Source organism: Antechinus flavipes, chromosome 2 (genome assembly GCF_016432865.1).
Source record: "Antechinus flavipes isolate AdamAnt ecotype Samford, QLD, Australia chromosome 2, AdamAnt_v2, whole genome shotgun sequence".
Classification (NCBI taxonomy): Eukaryota; Metazoa; Chordata; class Mammalia; order Dasyuromorphia; family Dasyuridae; genus Antechinus; species Antechinus flavipes.
This window is the reverse complement of record NC_067399.1, coordinates 272601968-272625121: the sequence shown is the minus strand read 5'-3', so window position 1 is coordinate 272625121 and position 23154 is coordinate 272601968. Positions and strand designations below refer to the sequence as shown.

General features: G+C 36.7%; 1 protein-coding gene across 1 annotated transcript in view; it reads right to left on the bottom strand.

Moving 5' to 3' along the window:
- BUB1B (BUB1 mitotic checkpoint serine/threonine kinase B) overlaps nt 1–9120 on the bottom strand; it is a 67705-nt gene extending 58585 nt beyond the window's left edge. Inside the window, exons 1-5 of the mRNA XM_051977068.1 lie at nt 9046–9120; nt 6212–6354; nt 5749–5808; nt 5419–5563; nt 410–606 (exon numbers count right to left, since the gene is read on the bottom strand). Of these exons, the coding sequence (XP_051833028.1) occupies nt 410–606; nt 5419–5563; nt 5749–5808; nt 6212–6354; nt 9046–9048 (548 nt within the window). The 5' untranslated portion in view covers nt 9049–9120. The remainder of the gene's footprint in view (nt 1–409; nt 607–5418; nt 5564–5748; nt 5809–6211; nt 6355–9045) is intronic.
- Between the last annotated feature and the right edge of the window lie 14034 nt (nt 9121–23154).

Genomic DNA, 23154 nt, shown 5'->3' with positions numbered 1-23154 from the left:
TCCATCTCCTGTGTCACCTAGCTAATCTTAGCTAGAAGAAGCTTTTCTCAATTCCTTTTCTTTCTTTCCTTCTCAAATTATTTTGCATACATGCTTTTGTTCACATGTTCTATCTCCCAGTAGAAATTAAGCTGGAGAGCCAGGGCTTGTTTTTGATCCCATGGCCTCCAACACGATATTTTGCACAAAACAAGTGCTAAATATTTGTTTAACTGGATTATGTAGTTGCAACCACAGTAAAAAATCAAAGGAGTGGCCACCCAAAATATGAGGATTAAACATTTGTCAAAGATGGTCTCTATCACAGATTAGCATGCATTTACAAGTGAAAAATACTAGGTCTCTACTAGTTCTTTATACAACTGCTTTTATAATAGTTATCTCCATTTTATTTAAGACAGTAACTTACCGATGATGTGACTGCAGTTTGTCCAGTGGCTCAGCCTTGCACTGAAATCCTTCTTGGAATATCAAATCTGCTTTCTTATAGTTTTCTCTGGCCTCATATTCTTCAGCCCATGAAATGTACAACTGGGCTAATGAAATGCCGATCCCCTGACTGTGTAAGTAACTATACATATCCAAAGGTTCGTTGCATAAACGTCCCTGAAATAATTTTAACATTTTAAGTTTTTTTTTTCCAAATTTTAATAATGCACCAAACCAAAAATACACAAGCCAAAAATTTACCCAGACAAAAAAATAATTTAGATATCAGATAACAGACAAGTAATGAGGGTACTAGAGAATCAGGGTTAAGATCATACAAATCTTGGATTTAATAAGTGATAGTAAGATAGAAAGCTTTCAATTCAGTAGCCAGCCACTACTAGCTTTTCCCTTATAACACAAAGACCAGGTGGATTGGACAAGGGAGAGGGTAGCTGCTGGTTTTTCTGGCTTAAGTAAGTAACCTTTAAAAGACACAGTGGAAGGGAAAATAAAGTAATCCAAGGTTAATTTTTATTTATTTAAATGGTATAAAAAGAAAAGAGTCAAGAATTTTCCCAATAGGTAGTAAAAGTATTATTTCCTTAGGATAACTGAGCAAAGTGAAGCAACTTCAACAGTACTAAATGTTAGAAGTGAGCCTCAAATAGAAATATTCTGTGTTCTTCCCAATATGAAACACTATTCCATTACCTGGCTCTAAGCCCTGCTTTTCAATCAACCATAGACAGACACAATTGGCCCACGTATCCAAAGAATCTAAGGCCCATGAGCATTCTTATGCTTCATACCTTATTAACCTGTAGAAAACCTATGTTATGGCTACCTTCAAAGTACTTTATCATTCCAGTCTTCCACATTATCTACTATATTCCTCTGTAAAAATTCATTCTCCATTTTGTCTCATTTCCCCAACATATCTTTTTAATAAAGATTTTTTTCTCCCCCTCTTTTCCTCAGTGGAAAAAAAAAAATCCCCCAAACAAAATACTTCTAACAAATACTCAGCAATGTATTTCTATGTGGAGAGGCTTCTGAGTATGTCCTACTATTGAAAATAGCGCTCTCCTTACTGAAATTTTTTAATTTGTCACCTATAACCCTCCCTAGAGTTGGCTTTATATTTTACTCTTAAAGCTCATGGTACAGATAGAGCTAAAACAAGGATAGAGAATGTCTGACCTGCAGACCATATAAGACCCAAGAAATCATTTGGTCTGACCCAGCCACAGCAACAGCAGGTGATAATGAACTGAAAGCTAGGTCCAACAATCTTCTACTGCTTGACTTTTTAAGATGGTAATTTTGTATGGCTTGCAAAGATGTTATAAATATCCAAATCGCCCTTGGCAGAAAAAAAGATTCCTCACCCTGGACTGAAGTTTTCTTTGTTAATATTTGAATGCCACTGATCCATTGAGTCTTAGGATTTTTTTCTAGAACAAAAGTAGAAAAGTTTTTCCTTCTCTAAAACTATTTGCTAAAGAGATGACTGTTCAATTATACAAATATTGTTATCTCCAGAAAAGCATGCTTTTATGCCAATAATGATTTGTTTAGGAAACTTTTAAAAATAAAATTTATTTCAGTTTCACTCTTACAGTATTAGATCTAAATGTTAATAGGAACTCCACAAAAATACCACTTTTCATATAAATTATAAAAACAGCCTTGCCTGATTTAAAGTTCAAGTTTCTATTTTGCTTACAAAGAATATTTATTAAAGGATAGAACACGGCTCATTGTAGAGGCTGAATAAATGCTTGTTGATTTATTATAACTCATTTGAATGGGAAAAGCAGAAGATAGCAAAAGAGTAGCCTATACAGTTATTGAAGATGACAGTACATACAGAGATAGGACTATAGAGCAAGAGCAACAGAGCAGTGCTCAGTCAACAAAGAAAATGTATCTCTTGGAAACAAAAGATAAAAACAGCAGTGTCTCTAGTAGAATATAAATTGAGAAAATAGCATCTCCTTAGATTATGCTGGAGTAGGGCAATGGCCTCTAAAAGGAGATCACCCACAGTCTGTGATAATAATGAAAAGGCTTATTTGAAGTTTATTTTTCCAAAACACATATAACAACAGGTTGCCGAGCAAATTAAAAATTCCTCTGGCAATTGTGTTATATTATTATACTACTTAATCCAGAAGTATAATTTTCAAAGATTTTCAATGTAGCAGAGGTATTTTAAAAACAAGCATTGCATACAATCAATATCTTAGTACCACAAGAAAGAGAGAGTGCTAGTTACTTCATGATCTAAAAAGCAATACAATTGAAAAATTTTTTGACTGCAATTTAAAAAAAAAAATATATCATTCAGGTTGATTAACCAAATTAGTGAAATTTGGTGAGTCCTCTTAGTTTTTTTGGAAAATGCTCTGCCCTCTATTGGCTGTCAGTGTTAGCTCTAGTCACAGACAAAGCCCATCAAGTGAATTTTGAAAATAAAAAAAAACCCAACCCTCCTCTTTAAATTTACTATACCCCCAGATTTCTGAGAGTTCCTGTAACATAGGGTTATTTAATAAGTTATTCCACAGTTTTCAACTAGAACACTTTAAAAGAATAAACTCTTGAGAAATACAGCCACGTAAGGTTCGTCTAAGTTTGAATAATACAAAATTTTGATTTAGTATAAGTTACATAATGTCTCAGAAGTGATTGGTACATATGAGGATGTAGCTAAAGATACCAATGTTTTCTGAAGAAAATAATTAATGGTTTATACATTGAACAACACATTTTTTATGTAGATGAGATTCCTTTTAGAACCTAGAAAAAACTCAAATCTGGGATTTTTAACTAAAATCAATGCTTGGTCTCAAAATTCTTGGGCTCTGAAAAGGTACAACAATCAATCACTTCTATTTCATTAGTGATCAGATATGAAAGCACCAGTGAATTAAATTATTTTTTGAAGATTGGTTTTCAAGTTTTTTAAAAATTTCGCTTTCATAACTACTCTGAAATATCCTTTTCTTATCCTTTGGTATTATATTAGTAAACAGAACTTTACTTTTTAAAAATTCATTATATATTTTCAGTGAGCTGGAACTAATTATCATATTTTAAATACAAAATGCAACTACTCTGGAAGTAGCTTATTTGCACTAATCAGTAACTTAACTGTGCTGAGAATACTTAAAGGGAATAGAAATTTCTCTTCTCCAAATTTCCAAAGTTAAGTAAATACAAAATTTATAAATATTGGCCTTTAGTACTCTAGGTTTCTGACATTTACTTTTATAAGATTTTGATTAAATCTTTAATCAAAGACTTTTATCTCCCTCCCTCCCCAAGATGGCACTCAATCTGACATTAACATATACATGTATAATCATATTAAACTATTTCTGACTCTAGGAATACTAGAGGTGTTCCCTAAGTAAAGGATGTAAAAGGAAAGCTTACAGGTTTTTTTGACTGAAGGTACAATTTGCTTTTGGCAACAAATTTCTTTTACTTAAAATGAATGGAATTTTTAATGTGAAAAACAAATATAAACTCTGGTGGCTATTCCAGTAGTTATATTAGCCATATATGACTATTACTTTGAGCAAAATGATGAAGCCTCAGGTACAAGGGATTGGGAATATGCTACTCACTATGCTCATACCTAATCCATACAATATTACCTTCCAGATTTAAAAAAAAAAAAAAAAACCTAACAAAACAAAAAATACAGTTTATTCCTGGCTTGATAATTCAGTTTTGTGCATCTGGGACCTAAGTTTCTTCTTATTTTTCTTTTGATTATCTTTTTACTACTCATAAATAACTCCAATGGTCAGCAAGAGAAATGAAGATTTCAAGTTAAACATATATTGAATTACTTGCTGTCTAGGGGAGGTAGTGGAAGGAAAGGGGAGAAAAATTTGGAACAAAAGGTTTTGCAAGGGTCAATGTTGAAAAATTATTATGTTTTGAAAATAAAAAGCTTTAATAAAAATTTTTTTAAAGATTTCAAATTTAAAAAAGCAGCAGAAAAAAAAGGTATCTATAATTAACACTAGAAAGACCAATACTGCCCCCCCCATTACAATAATTTTATTTTGTAATAAAAATTTTCATCTCTATTTTCTTTGCCTTAGGGATTTAAAAAAAAAAAAAAAAAGGCCCTGTGCCGATCGATATAGCTTAGTCCTTAGAAGTATTCTCAAATGCACTCTTTCTAGTATTAAAATTAATTCTTAAAAATTATCTTGCATTTTAGGCATTCTCATGTTCTCATAGTTTTGATCAGATCATTAACTTACATATACTCTCATTCCAAACCAACTGGCTTCCTTGGCTATTCTCCATAAACAAGAAGTCATTCCAACTCTTTCTGTCTTTCCACAGATTGTTGGTCCCCTATCCTGGAATGTTTTACCCTCTTTACCTCCACCTTATAGAATTCCTATCTTAAGTATAGCAAAGGCCACATCCTAGAAGAGGTTTTTATACCTCATCCTCCTAATCGTTAATATTCTCTAGCACACTTCTGAAAATCAGTCTATATTTACTTTGTCTATAGTCACATGTGTCTTGGATAATGCAGCTATTAGCATTATCCTCATACCCCCATCTCCACCCTCACCCTCGAGGCCAAGGACTATTTTGTTTTTGTCTTTGCAAATTGAGCCCAGCTCCTAAAACTTAACAAAGGCTCAAATGTTTGTTGAATAGCATTGAAATCATGAGCAGTGATCATATGAGGACATAAGATCCCTTTTCCTTATAATATTATGACTCATTCTGTCAATCTTCAAAAAAATTACTCTAACAATGTCATTCATCAAGTATTTATTGAGCATCTACCATTTGGCAAAGCATTGTGTTAATTACTGCCATAGTAAACAGAATCCTGATTTAAATTTTTTCCATATAAATTAGGTTTTACCATTTTTATAATATATTAGATATCTCTAAAGAGTAAAACTATTTTAAAATAGTTGGTCCTTGACAATTACTCACCAATTTAAGCCAAAGACTGAGAAACCGGGGATCATTATAATATCGTTTTTCCTCCTGAAGGGCTTCCACAGCTCTTTCTAATAATGTTGACATATTACTTTCCTTTCCACCTTGAGGAAAGTTCTGCTCTGTCCAGTTAATATACCTAAATTAGTACAAAAGGGGATAAAAATTAAACAATTCTCAGCTAAGTATTTTTTTTTGTTCTAAGACCTGTTCTGAATAGAGATGCTATTCTAATTTAGAACAAAAATAGTTTTTAAAGGGTAGTTCCTAGCCTCCATCTGTCAAGGTATTTCATTGGATGATCAAAGTAACAAGAGCACCTACCTCATCCAAACATCTAGTGGATCATCACCCGTATAAAAGCGAATTTCAGATTCAAATGCTCTGCAACAAACAGGCAATGACTTGTTAGCACTTCTTACATTAGAGAAAAATAGTTAAATGAACATCCTAATGAAAATGGATTATTAGGATATATTGATGAGCTATTGTGTGCCTGGCATAGTACTAGGAATTATAAGATTTTAAATTTCAAAATGTGCATGCTCTATGCTAGACAGTAAATACAAAGAAAACTCAAGTCATAGAGGTCAAGAGATTATCATAGAATTCAACAGACATATGTACAATATATACACTGAGAAGGACTGAGAAAAAAATTTGATACCCTTTTAATACCCCTTCTGCCACCTGGCATTTTCCTACCCAAGTAGTTGGTTTATTATTACTTAGAATAAATGGAAGCCACAAAGAAGCTGAAGAACTGATTTTTGACAGTTCCACTTACCTTTTTTGCTGATGGAGAGCAGTATGACTGGCAGTATCCTGCTGTGCCAATGCTTCCTGCAGTGTGGACACAATACGGCCTTGCCTCAAGGGTAGTACATTTTCTTTACTCAGCTCCCATTCCTCCCCCTCCATGGCTTTACTCTATAGAACAATAACTAAAATCAGATTCCTCTCCAAGAATCATTATTGATTTGTTAAAATAATTTCACTTATTACAGAAATAGAATTTATAGATTCTTTTTAAAATCCTAAAAGTCATTCTTGCTGCATAGGTTGAGCAAAAAGTATAGACAGACTGGCATTAATGTGAAGTCATTATCCTACTGAAGAGCAGATTCTTTCTTTTCGTTAACTTGTTACAATGTCTAATGGAGTTTGGCAAAAGGCATTATTATTTGCTAGTACTATTGGACCACAGTTGAGGAGAGGTAAGCAAAGTGAGTTACTATTTTGATATACAAACAATAAAATAAAACTTCTGTACCTATCCCTGAAAGTAAAACATTGTTTAGTTAAAAATGGACAGTAATGAAACTGTATGGAGTCTTTGACCCCGTAAAACCCCTACTAGTACTACACTCCAAAAAGATCAAGGGAAAAGGATCTATATACACAAAAATATTTATAGTTCTATTTGTGGTGATGAATAATTGGAAATTGAAGAGATGCGTATCAACTGGGGAATCGTGAACAAGCCATGGAATATGACTATGATGGAATATTATGGTACTATAAGAAATGACAAAAAGGATGGATTCAGAAAAACCTGGGAACACTTTTAAGAACTGAAGCAAACCTGGCAGAAACAGGGAAACATTGTACACAATAACAGCAATATTGAAATGAGGATCAACTGTGAAAGACTTAGCCCTTCTGATCAAGACAATGATCCAAGCCATTTCCAAAGGACCCATGATGACAAAACTATCCAACTCCAGAAATAGAATTTGCAGACTCTTGAGAACTGATTGAAGCATTTTTTTTTCTGCAACATGACTACTACGTAAATATTTTGCATGACTTCACATGTATAACTGATATTATAGTGCTAGTCTAGACTTAAATGTTTTTTTTTAATGAATGCTAAAAATAAATTTAAAATTAAAGGAGAAAAAAATGAAAACAGTGGTAGTCAATCAATAGCTGCTCTTTCATCTGATGACTTAAAGATGTTAATTCTGTTAAATATGTAAGCATATTTAACATATTAATAAACATAATTAAAAATATATATACATGTAAATAAGTAACCATAGCACATGAACAGAAAAATAGTTAATAATCAGAGTTGGCCACCAAAGTTCTTTTTATTCATCTCACTTAGGGAAGCTCGTATTATTTTGTTTTATAACAAGGTAATTACATAATTCTGTGCTACACAAAGAGAAGTCTGGGAACCCTGGGGAGGAAAGGGGGAAGAAAAGGGTGTCTCTCCAAGTTTCCTTTTGAGCATCTACTAGATCAAAATTCTTTTCGTGATAATACTAAAATATTTAATTTTTATTTAAGAAAATATCAAAACATAATCCACAAAAACAAAAGTTTGGGGAAGTCTTCAATAATTTTTTGGAGTTGTAAGGAAGTACTGAGCCCAAAATGTTTGAGAACTGCTACCACCATAACTCATTACACTGACAGAATCTCAAAGCTCCCCAAAACAATCAAAAGGCCCTCAGATTAATTAACCACTCATTTATAATTAAATCTACTTAAAAAAAAAATACAACACTGAAATAAAAAGAACATTCTTCAAAACCCAAGGACTGGTTGTCTCAGAGACCCTTTTAGGGTTCTCTGAGATCAGAACGATTTTCATAATACTAAGATGCTTCAATTGCTAATACAGTTAATACCAATAGATATAACCCTCTTAAACAACAGTTCTTTGGGAGGCTCTCAACAATAATAAATAATAAAAATGTAAAGAAAAGAGCCTAAGCCCCTAAACTGTTGCTTTACATCAACCCATACTCTTTTTCACATGGTTCTTGTGAAGGTCAAGTGAAATACAGTGCTTTGCAACTTTTAAGCACTAAAAACTCATCATTATATATATATATATATATATATATATATATATATGAAACGTGAACTTTAAAAAAAATCTAAAATCACTAATCTCAAAGGACTGCTGCCAAATTGTGTAAGGTTCATTTGATTCAAACAACACCCATACCTTTTGGGTAATTAGTAATTCATGAATTCCTATGTATATAGGACATGCTAGTTTTGTGATATTTATTTTCCTATCCCTTATCTATGGCCTGTCTGCCCAGGATCTGCAGGTTATGACTTCAAATTTTTAATTTCTCTCACTATTCAATCACTGCTTCTACACCCTCTCTTAAGAAAAAAAAAAAAAAAAAAAAAAGCCAGATGAGGCTGTTAGGGGAAGTTGGAAGGGAAGAAGGGAAGGACATATGTGTGCTTATGGGGGGAGAGGGAGAGAGGGAGAGTGTGTTTGTATGCAATAGGGAGAAAGAAGGGAGTTAGGAGAAAGGGCAGGAGAATTCAGAGGGCCTACACAGGATCTGGCCTTCTATTTACCCACACCACATCCCCCTTGTAGTCTCTCGCCACATACCCTTTTGCCCCTCACTACTTCCTCGGCCTTCTCAGTCATACAACCCCTTCCCCCATTGCCTCCCTTCACAGATCCAAACACTCTCCCGATTCCCCACCCCCACTCGCCCCCAACCCCAACTTGAATGCCTTTCCCCAATGCCACAAACAGCTGAATTCCCATCCTACTACTGGTTCAAAAGGCCTCCCCTTGACCCCAGCCCAATGACTCTCGTCCTAATTAGGGTTCAGTCCCTCCACTTCCCTCACCATGAGGGATCCACCAACGACGGTCACCAACCAGCCTCCTCCAACATACAGTCCAAGCAGCTTCCTAGTTTCAAATTCAACGGTCCCGCGGCAAGTGAGGCCCCGCCCCTTACGTCCTCTCGCGACACCTCATTGACTCCGGACTGGTGGAGAGAAAAGAGCGACTGGAAGGTAGCATTGTGGGACTTGTAGTTTTCTTTGGGGGGAGTTGCCTACGAAATCAACTGGCTGGTTCGTGCCGGATGCATGATGGGAATTGCAGTTTCTAGGGTTCTGGATTACGGGACTGCTGTCCTTCAGGGGTGAGGATTAGAAGAAACTTTAAAGAACATGCGTTTCTAGGTAGAAAAGGTCCTTAGAGGTCATTAAATATGGTATAGAATGCTGCCGTGGATTAAAATCCTGCTGCAGACATTTACTAGCTAGTTATTAAGCATTTATTGAGTGATTGTTGTATGCTGAGGCACATGGTAAGGCATTCTGCTAAATCCAGGGGAGGGGCAGAAAATCCCCCGCCCACAAGGAATTTCCAGTCTGTTGGGGGAGTACAGTATACAAACAGTGTATATGCAAAGTGTAGACAAGGTAAATTGGAAATCACGTTACTTGCCTCAGTTTCCCCATTTGTAAAATGGGCATGATGATAACCTCACAAGGTCATTGTGAAGATCAAATAAGGCAATCATAGAATCCTAGACTGCGCTCTGAAAGAGCCCTGAGAACTCATCTCATCTGTCCCCCGTTTTACAGATGAAGAGACCAGCCCAGAGAGGTTATTTGATGTGCCTGGGATAGTAGAGCTGAGTTTCCCCGTTAATTCCTCAGATCCCGTATTTTCTGTTCTTTCCAATTTACTAAACTGAGCTATCTCTTTAAGGCTTGGAATCTTTGGGCTCTGGCCTGAAGTGAGCGTTGATCTCTGTAAACCACAGTTAGATGAGGAGCTTGGCTTGGGGTTCTAGGCTCCAAACCCCACCCCTGTCATGGCCTGCTGCCTCAGGACTCTTGTCCATTAACGATTTGTCCTATGTCGAAGCTTCTGGGCAGGGGAGTCTGCTTATTTATAACGGTTTTTCCCTATCTTCTCCCTCTTCCTCCATCCATGCCAGAATTCCTGTCCTTACTCCCATTTATCCTCCTCTGGAAACTGTTATCCCTTAATCATTAATTTCAGATCCTGGATTAGTAGCTCCTCAAGAAAGGTTCTGATGTTTCAAAGGGTGTTGAGACATCTTCTTCCCTAAAAAATAAACAAACAAATGAATAAATTAATAAATAAATAAATTAGAACTCAATTCCATATATATTCAATTCAACATTTATTGCATGCCAGCTGTATTTAGGGCACTGAATTACTGACCATTTATTCTATGAAAGTACTTACTGTGTTCCAGAACCTTATTTGAGAACAACAGAAAGAGCATTAGTTTTGGAATCAGAAGACTCAGATCTAAATCCCAGAGGGAACACCCACTCACTATCTGTGTGACATTAAGTAGAATCTTACTCTCTCTGGGTCCCAAGTTTGTCATTTGAAAAATGAGGGCTTGTATTTTTGAAGATGGGCAGAGTGAAAGGAGAGAGAGAATAGAATAAATAGGGAGCAATACAGTTAGTAACAGTAATTGTAAAAAGTATTTTGAAGCAAGTTTCTCTTTTAAGGCCTTATTTCTCAAACGAAGGAACTGAGTCAAATTTATAAAAAATAAGAGCCATGACCTAACTGATAAAAGATCAAAAGATAATAATCTATGCCCTTAGGGCTACAAATTCATGCATATCCTTTGACCTAATAATACCATTATTAGGCATGAACACCAAAAGAGATTTTTTAAAAGTGGGGAATAAAGGAAAATGACCTATCTGTAAAAAAATATATATTTATAGCAGTTCTACTGCTGAATAAATTGTGGTGTATGGTTGTCATGAAATATTGTTGTTCTATGGAAAGTGATGAGCAGAATGATCTTAGGAAAAAAAACTGGAAAGCCCTACATGAATTCAAGCAAAATGAAATGTACTGTATACAAAGTAATAGCAATGTTCTGGAATGACCAGTTGTAAATGACTTTAATATTCTCAATAGTACAATGATCCAAGATTACTCAGAAGGGCTTCTGATGAAAAATTCTATCCACATCCAGAGAAGAAACTGATTGTGTCTGAATACAGATTTGATGTGGGAAAGATTCCTATCTTTGATTCCCCCCACCCCCAAATTAATGTAAATTACCCTTTAACTCACAAATACTGGTTCCTTTGAATTCTAATAGAAGATCTGGATCTGTCCCAGCCCCACCCGGATCTGAGCGAACTTTGGGGCTATACCCAAAAGCCCCTCGAGCTAAATCTCCTATTATAAAAAGGCCACCCTGGGAACCTCTCTTTGCAGAGATTCCAAGCATGCTAGCTATGTGAGCATCCTCTGTCCACTGGACCCTCTGTCCGGTGCCCTCCTTATCTCTACCTTCATCTATCTCCTTACTTCCAAACCCAATAATAAACCTCTTTTATCAGTCTAGCTCTTGGGCCAATAAATGCTTTTATTGGGGACTCGCGCTGCTACTAGACCTCATTTACTGCCATATCCTTGTGCCGAATCCAGGGGGATTGCAGGGGAGCTCCATTTGGCTCCCTGCCACTAGACCTCAACTAAACCCTAATTTCATTTAGGTACCTCAAATCTAGACCTCAACAGATTGAATCATTCTCTCTCTCTCTCTCTCTCTCTCTCTCTCTCTCTCTCTCTCTCTCTCTCTATTTCTCTCTTTCTCTGTCTCTCTCCTTTAAACTTTATTTTTCTTGAATTTTTTTTTTGTTAGGGTGGAAGATCTATGTTTTCTTTCATAACATGACTTTTATGGAAATGTTTTGCATAACTTCACATTTCTTATTTGATTTCTTATTGGGGGCTGGAGGTGGGGATAAGGGCTCTCCCTTATCTGGAATCTGGAACTCAAAAGTTTTTATTGTAATGCCGGAGAAACTGAGGCAAGATAGAGATTAGAGAGTATTTAATATTTTATTTGAAAGGGAACGATTTACTGGGACCAAATGGATCCATGGTTTGGTTCCAGGGCTGAATGAGACTATTTCCAAAAATCCAGCAAACAATGTGAGTTGTCAATGACATAAATGGCTCAGATTTAGGGGGTAGCCTGAGGCAGATGTGGAGTCAGGGTGCTGAGAGTGGAAATGAGACTCTGACAGGGTGGGGAGAGGCACTGGAGATGGGGAGAGACATCTGATAAAACAGTATCTGAGATTTTGATAGATTGGGATGGGGACAGGCATTCTGTTATTTTAAAATATAAGATCTTTTATCCTTATCAAATATTCTGATGATTAAGAGGGAGGGGTGCTGTTGCAATATTGATCAGAACAATTAGGAACTGAGGCAGAACAATTCAGGGAAACCGAGGCAGGATAATTTAAGGAAACTGAATCAGGACAATAAAAGAGAACTGTGGCACATTATAAAAATATGAAAAAAATTGTTTTAAATGTAAAAATATTAAATAAATAAATAAAATTAAAAGAAAAATGAGGTGTTGTGATGACCTTGAGGTTCAGCACCAAATGATAAGATTGGTGAGAGCAACTGGCATCAAATGATGGGGTTTCCTAGAAACTGACATATGAAAAACCCAATGGAACTTAAGTTAACCAAGAAAAAGGGAGATGGGTGTATGCCATTAACTGCCAGACTAAATCCATAGAGAAATTTAGCACCCTAAGAGTTAGCTATTACAAGGAGTAGGACACCATGAGGCATGTGGAGGAGGAAGGTTGAGAGGAAAGAAAGCATGAGGCAGAACACCATGTTGGGCAAACCCAAAAGAGATTCAGCAAAGACAGTGTGAGCCATGGACAGATTTATAGAAGAAATTTAACCTCAGGAGTTTGACATCACAACTTGGCTTTTTGATTGGATGCAGTAAAGTGGGGTTACTTAAGACTTCCATATGGTGGGACTGTAAGGTTAAATTGATCCCCCATCAGTGCCCTTTCCTGCTTGCCTCAAAGAGTAATCTTATCAGTACTTCAGGCAGTCTCTACCAACTCCACCCAAGCCCTCATCAGTTGAACTAAAAAAATAATAATAATAATAGCTAGAACTTATAAAGTGCTAAAGGGTTGCAAAGTGCTTTCTGTATATTATCTCATTGGACCCTCACAACCCTGTAATATTATTAATACCATTTTACAAATGAGGACCCTGATGCTGAGGTTAAGTGACTTGGTCAAAGTCACATCACTAATATGTCAAAGAATCACAAATATACTCACCAGACTGTGCTCCTGTGAACTTGTGTCGATCACGCCCTGTCTTCCATACTCCTTTCTGGGTCCTTTCTCCTACTCTTTAGATTTTGGACTATCTTTTATCTTCCCCATTAGAGCACATGCTCCTTGAGCACAGAAATTTTTTTTCCTATTACATTTATATCATAAGCATTTAGCACAGTGCCTAAGCACTTAATATATATTGGTTAATTTGACAAATAGGATTCAAATTCAAGTCTTTCTGGCTCTATTGTACCTGTTGTTGTTCAGTTGTATGAGATTCCTCAGGACCCCAATTTAGATTTTCTTGTCAAAAATACAGGAGTGGTTTGCCATTTTCTTCTCCAGCTCTTTAAACCGATTGAGGAACTGAGGCAGGAATTGACTCTTCAGTCAATTGGTACTTTATCTAACTGGGCTAAAGTTCTTTTATCTTTTAAGTACATCCACTGGAGCTTTCAGTTGTTTTCTATTTAGATCTCAAAGCCCCACCCAATCCACAAAAGGTCCCCTTTGGAGGCTGTTTGAATATGCCCTGTCTGCACCAAGGACTAGTTAAGAAATAACTTGACTGGAACTTGGTCACATAGTGTGAAAATCCCACTGTTGAGGTCTAGCTTTGGGGTACCTAAATGAAATTAGAGTTAAGGTCTAGTGGCAGGTTTGGGGTACAGATTCGGCCCAAGGTGGTCTAGTAGCGGCGCGAGTTCCCAATAAAAGTATTTATTGGGCCAGAGAGCTAGATTCATAAAACAGGTTTATTATTAGATAAGCAAAGTTAAAGTATAGGCGAAGGTAGAGATAAGGAGGGCACTGGACAGAGGGTCCAGTGGACAGAGGGTCCTCACATGGTAGCCATGTTTGGAATCTCTGCAAAGAGGGGTTCCCAGCGTGGCCTTTTTATAATAGGAGACTTAGCTCGCGGGGCTTTCGGGTATAGCCCCAAAGTTGGCTTATATCCGGGTGGAGCTGGGAACAAGTCAGATCTTCTATTGGAATTCAAAGGGACCAGGATTTGTGAGTTAAAGGGCAATTTACATTATTAACTAGGAGAGGGTGGGAATCTAGAAAGGAAGCTTTCCCGCATCACCACCTCTGGTGAATGACTGTAGGAAGTCATTTTTTCCTCTTTTAGCATCATCTATAAAATGGGAATAATATTCCCATTTATCTCCCATTATTGTTGCCAGGATCAAATGAAAAAATGTATCAAGACTAAATACAAGCTACAAAGATATCAACCCTTATTATTTCTACTCCAATCCAATTTAGATTAATTTACCCCGTTATCTCCTCCTTTACCAAAAACCCTCTCTTTGACTTCAGATGGGTTAATATCCTCTCCAGGATCTTTCTGAGATTTAGAAGGCATGCATACCTGACCATTTTTCTCACCTTCCCCTACCAGATGGGTTAGAGTCTTACAAATTCCTCTCTTCTTATGTAAGTGTTTATAACCCAAACACGGAGAAGGAAAATCTGTTCTGATGGTGACAGGAAACTTAAGAATGAAGATTCATGCACACAGGTTTCAATTAGCTGTTCTGGAGACCTGCCTGACACAATGATATTTGATCTCTTCATATTAGGTTTTACTTGCAATTCAGCCAGACACCTGATAAATTATGGTACTTCATATGGCACCAACAGGCTAGCTCTTTTACCATCTATGTCAGAAAACTGGGGGAGGTGACAAGGCAAAACAGGGAAAAGGTTCTTCCTATGTTTGGAATATCTCTAAATTAGTAGTCAGGGCATATAAAATCAATTCAATGCCTAGGTCACTGTGGATATTCCATAGTTATTCAGTGATGCTGATAAAAGGGTTCAGAATTATTTATACCTTTCACTGTATATTAAAGGTTACCAAATTTTAGATGTTACATACAAGGCTCCTGCCTTGGGGTTGTAATAGATACAAAGTTTGTCTTTGGGGCTCTATCACACTTCCCTCCCCTCTATCTTCCTCCCCGCAATTTACCGGGGCTTCCTTGTATTTCCAGGTATTTCCTCTCTTCCTCATCCCTCCATTTCCCTCAATCAATGAATCATTCTGGGCTTCTTTCCTCTTCTTTTTCTTCTCTTTCTCTCTTTTTTAACTGTCGCTCCTCTCTGTTCTTTCTCTCTTCTCCTTTCTCTTTTCTCTTTCATCTCTCTTTTCTTCTTTTTTTTTTCTCTCTTGCTTTTCGTCTCCTTTTTTTCTCTATATTCTCCTTTCTCCACACTTTCCTCTTCTTTTTTCTCTCAGCTCTTCCTACTTTTCCTCTTTTTTATTTCTTTCCTCTCTTCCTCTTTCCTCTGTCTCAATCCTCTTTTCCCTCCTCCCTCTTTTTCTTTTCTCTCTCTTCTTCTCTTCCTCCTCCTCTTCCTTATTTTCCTCTTCTTCCTCTTCTTTTTCTCTCTCTTTCTCTTTGTTTCTCTGTCTCTATCTGTCTCTGTCTCTCTCCTTCTCCAAGCAATAACAGATATTTACATAGATTTATATAGTTCTTTAAAATGTACAAAATATTTTATATACTCCATATATTTTCATATACTCACAACAGGTAGGTAAAGTAGGTATTCTAGTATTGTTATCATTTGCTAAATTGTCATCTTTAAAGCGTACATAATGCTTTTCTTATATAATCTTATTTGAGCTTCACAACAACCTCACTAGCAGGGTGTACTGGCAAAGATTTAACAACCAGCTCTTTGAGGACAGGGATGGGGCAGATGTATACTTAACACATTTGTATGTTCAGTCTGAATTATTACTATTCTTCTTTATCAATTTTTTAAATCAAAACAATTAACAAAATAATATATTAAGTCCCTATCACTTGCATTTTAAAGATATAAATACGCTGCAAATTTAACAATAAGTTCTGGTAGGAACCAGCTCTAGTACTTCCACTACCATTGAGGTAGGTGCTACCATTACTCCCATTTTACAGAGGAGAAAATTGAAGCTCAGAGAATTTGTGTGACTAAACCAGTTACTTAAATATCTAAGATCAAAGGCAGAATTTGAACTCAAGTCATCATGAGTTCAAATCTGACATTCTCTCCATTTTAGCAAACCAGTTCATGAAAATTTAACCATCTTGTTTCTTATTTTCCACTAGCTACTATTTTAGAAAACAACCCAATAAAATCCTTCTAATAATGATTTCACATGTTCCCGTCCTCAAGAGGTATTCTTATTTTAACAGGAGACTCCTTCAAGAAGGAGACATAATGCCTTAATCTCAGGATCTTGATCTCTAATAATGGTGTTTCAGGTACCATGTCAAGATGATGAAAATAGGAATCTTTTATTTCAAAATAGATGGGCAACTGCAGACTCCATTTAAGAATAAACTCAGTCCTCAAAAAACGACTGAGAAACTCCTATTTCTCAACTTTATCAACACGGATTGTAGAAAATGCTAAGGCTCCTAAAAGATAAATCTTCCAAAGATGAAAACCTCTGTTTGGGTCTCCAGGGAGTTCAATGACCATTTGTTTACTGTGCTATTGCAAGAGGTGGGAGGGAGTAGTGGGGGGCAGGGAGAGGGGGATGGGAGATAGGGCAAGAGTAGAGAGGGGAAAGGGTTTCATTCAGAGCCAGATGGAATCCACATCTGGGAAAGTAGCATCACAATGCTGGACTTTCCCCCAGCAACTGATCAGCCAATCAGAACACTATCTACATCCTAAATTCACCAAGGATAAGGTGTCTGGAAGTGGAAGAACCAATGAAAAGTGTTTAAGCAGAAACCAATTTGTGTTGCCAGGAGGAAGGGAGGTGAAGGGTGAAAAGATGCATTAACTCAGGCCTGGGGCAACTGACTTCTGAACTGTGGTATCTGACTGCTGGCCTGCTGGAATTCTCCAGAAAGTTGAATTCCTCTTTTTTTTTTTTTTATTCAAAGTAGTCACCTTTTTATCCTTAAGTTTGAGATTATCTATAGGGCACCTTACCTTTCATAAAGCTTCTCCGAGTGATAAATATTTTGAAAACGTAAATTGCATGCCGTGCATAAGGCAAACACACCCACACCTACACCCAAACACACACATGGAGGAGGTGGCACATGAGTTGCACTTGGTAGGAAGAAAGGATGTTGAAAGGCTGAAGAGGTATTAATAACAAAGAAGGCCTGTGGAAGTTGGAGGGAGTGGATCCAATTCGTGGGAACAAGCAATAATCCAGTTTGTATGGAACATATTTGAGTAGCTAAAGAGAAGTAATGTGAAATAAGTTAGGTGGAAATTAAATTGTGAAGGGACTTAAATATCAAGTTAATAAAGAATTTTTGCTTTATTCCTTTTTAAAAATAGCTTTTTACTTTTTCCAATTACATATAAAAACAATTTTTAGTGGGAAGTAACTGGCATTGAGACTTGCCCAGGATCACACAGATTGAACAGAGGCTGTATTTGAGCTCAGGTCCTCCTGATTCCAAGATGTAAAGACAATCTTAAACATTTATGTAAAAAAAAAAAAAAAAAAAAAAAAATCTGAGTTCTACATTTTTTTCCCACTCCCTAAAACAGTAAGCAATTTGATATAGGTTACATATGTACAATCTTGCAAAATATATTTCCATAATAGTCATGTAAAAGAAGAAAGATCAAAAAGGAAAAAAAAAAAAAACCTTGAAAAAAATAAAGTGAAAATTGTATGCTTCAATCTGCATTCAAACTCCATCAGTTATTTTTCTGGATGTGGATAGCATTTTCCACCATTAGTCCTTCAGAATCATTTTGGATCATTGTATTGCTAAAAAGAACCAAGTAATTCAAAGTTGATCATCACACAATGTTGCTGTTACTATGTATGGTGTTCTCCTGGTTCCGTTCATTTTACTTTGCCTCAACTCATGTAAGTTTTTCCTGCTTCTAACATTTTTGAGTTTAAGGTGTGAATGATTAAATGTAAACTAGTCTTACTAGGAATTTTGGAGAAGGTACATATGGAACAATAGCTTAATGGAATAACTGTCAAGAGAATTTTTTTTTTTTTTTTGCTGAGGTCACTGGTGTTAAGTGACTTGCCCAGGGTCACACAGCCAGGAAGTGTTAATTGTCTGAAGTCATTCAGAACTCAGGTTGTTTGGATTTCAGGGCTGGTGCTCTATCCACTGCGCCACCTAAGAGAAAATTTTGTCAAAAGGATCTTGAAGATCTGAGGATTTTTATAGGCATTGGGGAAGAAGGCAATCAAAAGGAAAAGACTGAAAATGTGTGAGAGAAGGGACAGGGAGAATATCTATTTAGAGGATAGAATCAGCAGTACATCATTTTGGGGGGCCTCAGTTTTTTCCCCAAAATGAGGGCTATTATATAGAAGAGAAATGACCCCTGCTCTATTTGACCCCAAGAGGTAGAATTAGAAGCAATAGAATTGTAAAGGGACAAATTGACTGAATGCAAATCAATATATATCATGTTCACTTTTTTTTTCTTTTTCTTTTTCTTTTTTTCCTCTCATGATTCTTCCCTTTTGTTCTGGTTGTTTTCTTCTCCCAACATGATTCATAAAGAAATGTGTATTAAAAAATGAATATACATGTATAATCAGAAAAAAAAGACAATTAAAAAAGAGAGACAAATTGAAATTTAGCATTAGGAAAAATTCTGAATATTTAGAGCTATCAAAAAGTATGATGTGGCTATCTCAACAGGTAGATCTATTCTTCCTCCTTGGAAGTATCCAAGTAGAGGATGGACAGTCACTTGTTTCATAGGGTTATAGTAGATTCTTTAATGTACAGGGATTTCCTTGTTTTTTAGTTATGTCCGACTTCATAATCCCATTTGGGGTTTTCTTGGCAAAAATACTGCTCCAGCTCATTTTACAGATGAGAAAACTTAGGTAAATAGGTTTAAGTGACTTGCCTGGATCACACAGCTAGGCAGATTTAAATTCAAGTAGATGAGTCTTTCTGATTTCAGGCCTGACACTGTGTCACTGAACGGTCAGCACTTTATATGAGATGGCCACTAATGTCCCTTCCAACTGTAAATTCTGTGATTCTGTGATCATCTCTAAAGTTTCTTCCTCCCGGTTTTAATGGTATCTGGGGGCAGGAGCAATTTATGGACTTTTATATTAAGAGACTCTCAGAAAGAATTGTGAGATACATGAAATTATAAACCCCTACAAAATCTTACTGCTATATCTTATCTGATATGGAAGCAGAAATCTGACTAGCAAATTTGGCCCTCAGAAGTGGGGCAAATGAGATGCTTTGAGATGGGAAAGAGTTAGGCCATTAGTCGTTTCTTATTTTAACTAACTATTCATTCTGACAAGGTGCTAAGTTCATTTTTTTTTTGTTCCTATTTTAGAGAATGTTAGAATCTTCTAAATTTCACCACTGTAGATCCAAGCCCCATTCCTCTGACCTAGTTTAGTGGTTCTCTGTGGATATCACTCTGAGTTCTCATAAGTTATGCAAAAGGAAAATGTATCTTTTGGCAAGTTTTATCTTCTTTGTACTGGTCCAGTGAAGACTGTCTATCTGTCATTTAAGTACCAGACAGGAGTGACTCATTGTTAAAAAGCTGGCCACCAGGTGATTAATTCATTCATTTGTTTATTCATTCATTTCAATACTAAAATGGTTCTGTGCTCTCATTGAGTTGCATCTTCCCTCCAACAAGTATAGATGACAATTCTTGCCTGACCATCCTGTATATATTCTTTCTACATCCACCTATAAATTTACTCTACGGAGTCCATTCTACATGTTTTCTTCTGATATTGGGATGATATCAATTTGATTGTTTATCTTCCTTTCATCATGTGAACAGTTTATCTTTTCTTCCTATCATACCTTTCATTGATAACATCTTTTACTTGTATTTTTTTCATCAGGTTCCTCCCTGGTTATGTACTGGAGCTCACTAAACTAAGATCATTTGTGTATTGGCCAATGGAACTCCAAATCCATCTTTTCTTTTCATTGGTGGTAGAGGTATAGATACCCTTATAAAGATCCTTGAAACAAGAAAAGAAAGAGACTAGATTTATGATTTTCTTGATATAGGGAGCTCCGTTATCACACTGTTGTTCTAAGTAGCTTGGAGCAGGAGTATGGGGGAGGAACATCTAGTATGACCTGGATCCCTCCCAGGGGGTATTGCCAGTGTGGCGATTGTGATGATTTGGACAGAAGGGCAGCAGAGCTCTGGAGACAAGCTTCTTCTTTCTCCCTGAAACTAGAGTCAGGCTCTGCTTTTTGTCCCCTCCCAGACCCTCTGGGCTTCTTGAGGCTGGGCCACAGATGGTGGGAGGTTTTGAGTTAGTGTTTGTGTCTGACTGAGGGGCCCAGCAGGAGGCATCTCTGTAGACATGGCAGGGGCCCAGCACTGCCCTTCATTCCCCTTTCTGGAGGAAAAGTCATAGAGGTTAGAGGCCCCTTGTCTGAAAGGGGATGGAGCAGGCTGGCCAGAAATTATGTTTGTCTGAATGCAGGAGCTAAGCAAGTGAAATGTTAAAGGGAGAGGCATAAACATGTGTCCTGAAACACTTGAAAAAAATACAATTAGATGAAGTCATTTATTCTCTGCTGGTATTTTCTGTCCTTAAAAACTGGTCCAATTACTGTCTGATTCTAAATAGACCACTCCTCAATTCACTGCTGACTGTCAGATAGCTTCTGGCCTCAGAATAGTCCCAGGAACCAAACTCCTGAGACAATAGTGATAATTTGTTGGTCAGAGATGACCACTACTAGGTCCTACCTGTGGGCCATAGAATTTAGCATGTCAATGATAGAAAGTTGGAAAACAGTGTCTCCTTTCTCTTAGCACTTTGCTAAATTCTTTTGGAACTTCAATTGGCATTACTACAATAAACCTTGCCCCTTGACTAGAAAATGGGTTCAAGCCTGAAAATTCTTTTGAGACATCTTGTTATACCGGTTTGTGACTCCAAACTTTTGGGGTCCCTTTCCCAACCTCAACAATAACAATGGATATACAAGGTTATATTCATTAAATTACACAGTCATAGATGGGATCATAGATTTAGAGGCCAGAACCTGGGCCCAGAACATTCAAGGCAATGGCTTGGACATGTTATTCCTCAGTTATGAGGGAGGGCTCATTTGAGAGAAAATGAAGGATGGTGGTAGGGAAGTAGGGAGAAGTGCAACATATATATCCCCAAATGACTGTAATACCTCCCAAAAAAGAAATTTGAAAAACTTATTTTTAAAACAATAAAATTCCTTTTGTTTAATGTAAAAGCCTTCAAGATAAAAAAGGACAAAAAGAGACCTCAAAACTTCCTTCCTTATTTGTGTATTATCTCCTTTGCTTTTCTGGAGACAGTTAGAATTTATTAATATTTCTTATAAGTAACAGTATTGGAGTTCAACACTTCTCAAGATTTCATACACTCATTAGAGGGGTTGTTGTTTGTCCTTTGTTCTTGAAAAAAACCATGACTTTAGGGAGGTGATGTTATGACATGAAAGTGAATTGGATTTAAATGAGAGAGGACTGTTTGAGGTCAGCTGCCTCAGTTTTTCCCTCCAGAGCCATCTGGGTCCAGTGGCCAGATACAGATCACAAGAGAAGAGATGGCAAAAGCCATCTCCCATCTTCTGAGGGAAGAATCTACCTTAACTTTTTACTATGAGGGCTTATGTAGATATACTGAGTCATCACAAGAGAATGAAGGAAAAGCAATAAGCATTTATATAGGACTGATTGTACCTGGCATGGTGGTACATGCTTTTATAAATATTATCTCCTTTGATCCTCATGTTGAAGTTTAAAAGGAGACCCCCAAATTGCACAAGAATTTGCATCTCTACGTCGTGTGGAAAAGGTGAAGAACTTACAGATTAAGCACATATTGATCAGAGACTGTTAGCTAAATTAATTGAAGCCTATAGGCCTCAGTTACATTCCATTGCCCAAAGAAGGGATTAAAATAGTATATGTGGCCAAAGAAGCTATACATCACCTTATCTACTGCGTTCCACTGACCAAATAGGGGAATAGAGACTTATGTAACCAATCACAACATATAGACGGTGGGATTTTGGGGGTTCTTTGTTTGAAATGTATAAAAACTGTGAACACTCTCAAGGGAGTGGGCCCTCCTACTGTGAGTCTCTATCTCCCAGTGGGACTGCCCCACCTCTCATGAGATGCTATAATAAATAATCTGCTTTTTATGAGTGATCTCTGAGTAGTCATTTTTGGGTAGGAGTCTTTTTATGTCTCACACAACGTCAAGGGGCAAAGTTTATTATAATTGTAACACCAATTGAAGCAGGCTAAGTTCCAAAAGGATTTAGCAAAGAACCAGGAGCAAGAAGATAAATTTATAGTAAAAGACAGAGATCTGGTTCATGTCACTGATATGCTAATTTTATGGTTTAGGTAGAACTAAGGAGTAGTCTGGTGTACACTCCAGTATTGAATTATGTGGTTTAGAGGTGAGTTGAGGAGTAATCTGGTATGCACCTCATCATTGTCTCAGAAACCCTGTTATCACTGATCAGCAGATTGTTATCTGACAGCCAGAAATATTTTAGGAATACTATAGTGTTCCTAAGGCTAAGAGACTTTAGGATCATTGACAGATTATTAGAACAATAGAATAGGACAAACAGAATTATTAAAACAATAGAATCAGGTGCCTCCAGATTACTGCTATATATTTCCTAAAGTCTTCGGGATGAAATTTGATAGTTCTTTATTATTATATTCCTAAGGCCAGGAGACTTTAGGATCATTGACAAGCGTTGTTAGAACAATAGCACTAAAGGTCTGGGGGCCTCAGGATTACTGCTACATTTCTCTTAGATTCTGTACTCTAGTACTCAAAATATC